This window comes from Orycteropus afer, unplaced genomic scaffold (genome assembly GCF_000298275.1).
Source record: "Orycteropus afer afer isolate SDZICR_OR568_19922 unplaced genomic scaffold, OryAfe1.0 scaffold00031, whole genome shotgun sequence".
In the NCBI taxonomy this organism is placed as follows: domain Eukaryota; kingdom Metazoa; phylum Chordata; class Mammalia; order Tubulidentata; family Orycteropodidae; genus Orycteropus; species Orycteropus afer.
The window spans coordinates 10,025,533-10,030,557 of record NW_006921618.1 but is presented as its reverse complement, the minus strand read 5'-3'; the positions used below and the strand labels follow the sequence as shown (position 1 = coordinate 10,030,557).

The 5,025-nt window shown below is 46.1% G+C and overlaps 1 protein-coding gene across 1 annotated transcript in view; it reads left to right on the top strand.

Moving 5' to 3' along the window:
- Nucleotides 1-5,025, top strand: part of HMGCL (3-hydroxy-3-methylglutaryl-CoA lyase) — a 22,513-nt gene that overhangs the window by 7,744 nt on the left and 9,744 nt on the right. Inside the window, exon 4 of the mRNA XM_007935873.1 lies at nt 387-482. Within this exon, the coding sequence (XP_007934064.1) occupies nt 387-482 (96 nt within the window). The remainder of the gene's footprint in view (nt 1-386; nt 483-5,025) is intronic.

The following is a 5,025-nucleotide window of genomic DNA, read 5'->3' as shown; positions in this document are numbered from 1 at the left end:
TACCAGAGAAGGAAGGTTGGGCAATCCTACTTCCGTAGTGATACTGCCTCGGAAACCCAAGGAGGGGTCGCTATGAGTCAGGGCTGACTCGACGGCACATAACTAACTAACTAACTAACATTCCATATAAATGGCTATTTCTCATTATGTAAAGCTTGTGGTATTGGCCGTATGGAGAAATTGGGGGCATCACCCAACCCTAGGGGCCTTCTGGCCCATCGGTAGTCAGACCTAGTAAAAGCATTGGGGCCACTCAGCTCAGCCAAAGGGCCCACTCTCCAAGGGTTCTGGAAAACAGACTTTGTGATTTAAAAAAAAGGTTTTCTGTAACCAAGCTCTTTGGCTGCCCTTGGTGATGACTTGGCAATGTCTCCTTTCGCTCCCAGATGGCTGACCATGCTGAAGTCTTGAAGGGCATTCAGAAGTTTCCTGGCATCAACTACCCAGTCCTGACCCCAAATCTCAAAGGCTTCCAGGCAGCGGTAAGAGGGCTGCTTGGTGGGGGCTCCTGAAATGAGAGTGATTACATCTGGTCCCTACCTTATTTCTGGACCTCTGCTCTCAGCCTGGGATGTCTGTCGGAATGGCTGTCTCCACTGATGGAAGAGCACCATCAGATTCACCCAGGGCAGCCCTGGGTCTGCTGCTTCCGGCTCCAAGATCATAATAAGCTGCTTAACCTCTCTGAGCCTCAGTTTCTGCCTGTAAAATAGGACTAATAGTAGTACTTTGAGTTGTGAGGATTTCAGAAGGTAGAATGCATATAAATTACTTAGCAAGAGCTTAGTATAGGGTGCATGCTTCATACGTGTTATCTTGTCTTTGTCACCTGCTTTTTCTTTGAAGAAGGGTAACCAAGCTCTCAACAAGAGTTTCATCAGTGGTTGCTGTTGTTATTTACCCAGGAGACATCTGTCCAGTTTCTTAGGATTTTAGACAGAACACCATTGGTGATGCTGCTGCCATATTTAGGCAAAAGCCACCTTTCAAGAGTGGTTTCCAGGGTGGTGATGGTGGTAGCAGTTTCCTTGGGAGAAAGACAGCGTTTAGCGTTTTTTTCTTTTCATTGAAATATAATACACATAGCAGAAAATTCACCACAGGACAAAGTTGCTTTTTTTTTTTTTTGTGGTCTGTATCAGTGTCTTTGATGAGAAAAGTGCTGAAGGGAATTCACCTGGCTATTGGCAGGTTGCTGCTGGAGCCAAGGAAGTGTCGGTCTTTGGAGCTGCTTCGGAGCTTTTCAGTAAGAAGAACGTCAACTGCTCTGTGGAGGAGAGTTTGCAACGCTCTGATGAAATCTTAAAGGCAGCTAGGGATAGCGGTATTAATGTGCGGGGGTAAGTCAGACCATGTGGTGCTACATCTCTTTTCTTCGGAGCCATCCTGGAACAAGACTAGGTTTTCATTCAAGTGACCCTCCTAAACACTCCTTATTCTGTGTTGGGTCAGCCCAAGTTCCACACCCAGACATCTTTTTCCAAGTAAGTGTAGGAAGAAATCCTAGCTTGTACCTTCTCTCAAGCATGAGTTTGGGGTTTGTTCACTAGAGAGGGGGTGAAGAGGAATCCAGCAGGACAGGGCACTAAGTGGTGCTTGTGAGGTCAGTATGGTTATGGCTTCACCACCAAGTCCTCACACATCTTTGAAGACCCATCAGGACTTTAAGTTTCCAGTATCACATTTTTAGCAATGACAGTGCCAGGCACTATACACACATTAGCTTATTTAAGCCATACAGCAGTTCAGCAAGGAGGGGGCTATCTCCACTTTACAGATAATAAAACTGAGACTCAGAGAGGATGGATAGCCTATTTTAAGGTCACATAGCTGTCTGAATTTCAGCCAGAGTGATCTTTCAAAAGTACACATCTGATCACATCTCTCCCTGGTTAAAAATTTTTCAGTAACTCTCCAAGTTCAGACTTGTCCACATGGCTTCCAAGGCTCTGCAGGGTTCAGCTCCAGCCATTCTCTACAGCCTCTGTTCACTGTGTTCCACTGGTCACTGCATCTCTGCATACCACACTCCAACCCAACTGGAATGTCCTTCAGTCTGCCATGTGTCCCCACTCTCTCTTGCCTCTGGGCCTTTGCATTTGCTTCCCATAGATTCAGAGCACTCTTCCTCCAGAATATTCCTCCTGCTACCCCTTCAGGTCCTCTAGTGGATGCCAGTTCCTCCAAGCAGCTTTCTCTGCCTCTTAGTGGGAATTACTGTGCCTCCTTTGGGATCCCATTGTCCCGTGGCCATGTTCGACCAAAGCACTTACCTGCTTGTTAACTTCTCCACTGGCCCCGTGGGGGCAGAACTTGCATCTCTGTCAGTGCTGGGTGTGCTCCAGTGAAAATCATTGCAGGAAGACTAAGATGACTCACTTGGGAGTCAGGCAGACCTGACTCCCAAACCTGTGCTCTTTTCCCAGTATTTCATATTTTCTTGCTCAGCAATATTTAGAGAATAAGTGTGAGACTCGAAATGGAAAAGTACGCTGAAATCTTTGAGTATGAAATTATTTACCCAGCAGACATTTATTAAGCTTCTTAACATGCAAAATATTTACTAGACTGTAAAGGGTTTTAAAGTTGCCTCAGCTCATTGGGGCAGGGGGTTGGAAATAGATGCTATCTACACCTGAACTCAACTGCTGTAGCCTATGAGACCCTGTGATCAGGCCCCTGCCACCTCTCCAACCTCATCTCGTCCTTCTCTGCCCTTTGCTGTCTGTGCCTCAGCTGCCGTGTCCTTTGTTCTGTGTCTTGAACACGCCTAGCCCTTTTCAATCTCAGGACCTTTACACCTGCTCCTCCTTTGGCCTGGAGTGCTCTCCTGCACATCTTCTCCCTTCTCTCAGTTCCACTGTCATGGCGTGGACCACCCAGCTACTGTCGGCCTCCTCTAGTTGCTCCTGGTTGGTGAAGGCAGTGGTGAAGCACAAGGCTCCAGGAATTGACAGTATACCAATGAAGATGCTTCAACAGACATATACAACATTGGAAGTGCTCAGTCATCTGTGCCAAGAAATTAAGAAGATAGCTGCCTGGCCAACTGACTAGAAGAGATCCATATTCCGGTCCATTCCAAAGAAAGATGGTCAGAGAGAATGGAGAAATTACCAAACAATATTGTTAATTTCACATCCTAGCAAAATTTTGCTAAAGATAATTTTAAAAAGGTTGCAGCAGTACATCAACAGAGAGCTGCCAGAAGTTCAAAAGAAGATTTGGGAGAGGACTCAGGAGATTTAGGAGAGGGCTGTCATAGCTGATACCAGATGGATCTTGGCCAAAAGCAGAGAATACCAGAAGGGTGTTTACATGTGTTTTATTGACTGTGTGAAGGCATTCAGCTGTGTGGATCATAACAAATTATGGATAATACTGGGAGAAAGAGAATTCCAGAACACTTGGTTGTGCTCATGTGAAACCTGTACGTAGGTCAAGAGACAGTGGATTGAACAGGACAGGGGGATACTGCCTGGTTTAAAATCAAAAAAGGTGTGTGGGAGAGTTGTATTCTTTCACCTCACTTATTCAGTCTGTGTGGTGAACAAATAATCCAGGAAGCTGGACGATATGAAGAAGAACATGACCTCAGAATTGGAGGAACACTCATTAACAACCTGTGATATGCAAATGAGATGGCCCTGCTTGCCAGAAGTGAAGAGGACTTGTAGCACTTACTGATGAAAATAAAAGACTGCAGCCTTCAGTGTAGATTCACCTGAACATAAGAAAATGAAAGTCCTCACAACTGGACCAGTAAACACATCATGCTAAATGGCAAAGAAATGGAAGTTGTCAAGGATTTCATTTTTCTTACATCAGCAGTCAATGCCCGTGGAAGCAGCAGTCTAGAAGTCAAATGACATTACATTGGGCAGATCTGCAAAAGACCCCTTTAAGGTGTTAAAAAGCAAAGATGTCATTTAGAAGACTAAAGTGCACTTGACTTGAGCCATGGTATTTTCAGTCATCTTATAAACGTGTGAAAGCTGGACAATGAAGAAGGAAGACCAAAGGAAAAATGACACATTTGAATTGTGGTGTTGGCGAAGAATATTGAATATACCAGGAACTGCCACAGGAGTGAACAAATCACTTGGAAGAAGTACAGCCAGAATTCTCCTCAGAGGTGAGGGTGGAGAGACTTTGTCTCACTTACATTGGACATGTTATCAGGAGGGACCAGTCCCTGAAGATGGACATCATGCTTGATAAAGCAGAGGCTCAGTGAAAAAGAGGGAGATCCTCAATGAGATGGAGTGACAAGTGACTGCAACAGTGGGCTCAGTGACCACGGTGATTGTGAGGAGGGCGCAGACCAGGCAGCACTTTGTTCTGTTCTGCATAAGGTCATGATGAGCTTGAGCCCGTTCCACCTAATTAGTTGACGCCTATCACATTTCCCTTTCCTTCATGCACATCACTTTCTGAGATTATCTCATTGGATTGTCTGTTAGCTGTCTCCCTAATGAGAATCAGCTCCATGATTGTAGAGACCTTATTAGTCTTGCTCATTACTCTGTGCCGCATGCCTGGCAAATAGTAGGCAACTCAGTATCAGATAGATGGATGGATGGATGGATGGATGCATGGATGCATGGATGAATGAATTAATGAATCCATCCTCTGGCAGCTCACTGGAGCAGCCAGGCCTTTGGCCCTCAGGGCAGTCCAGCCTGCTACAGACTCAACTCCTAGCCAGCCCTTGTTCCTGCCTTCGGTTTCACCCAGTCCTGGGTCTCTTCCTGTGAGTGCTGGCGCCAGCTACCCTGATGCCTGGTTCTACTTTACCTCGGCTCGTGCCTGCTCGTATTGCCCTCTCCAGCTCCTCCTTGACTGGTCTTTGACTCTCTGTAAATCCTGGGCTGGCTCTCCTGAGACCTAAGCAACTCCTGCTTCTGAATGATAGGCCAGTCAGTCCCCTTCCCTGCCACGGCTCTCAACTGCCCCCTTCTGGCACTAAGTAGAACTACCTGTATTTTGTCCTCACCTGTTGATTAGCCTTTCAGCCCCACTCAG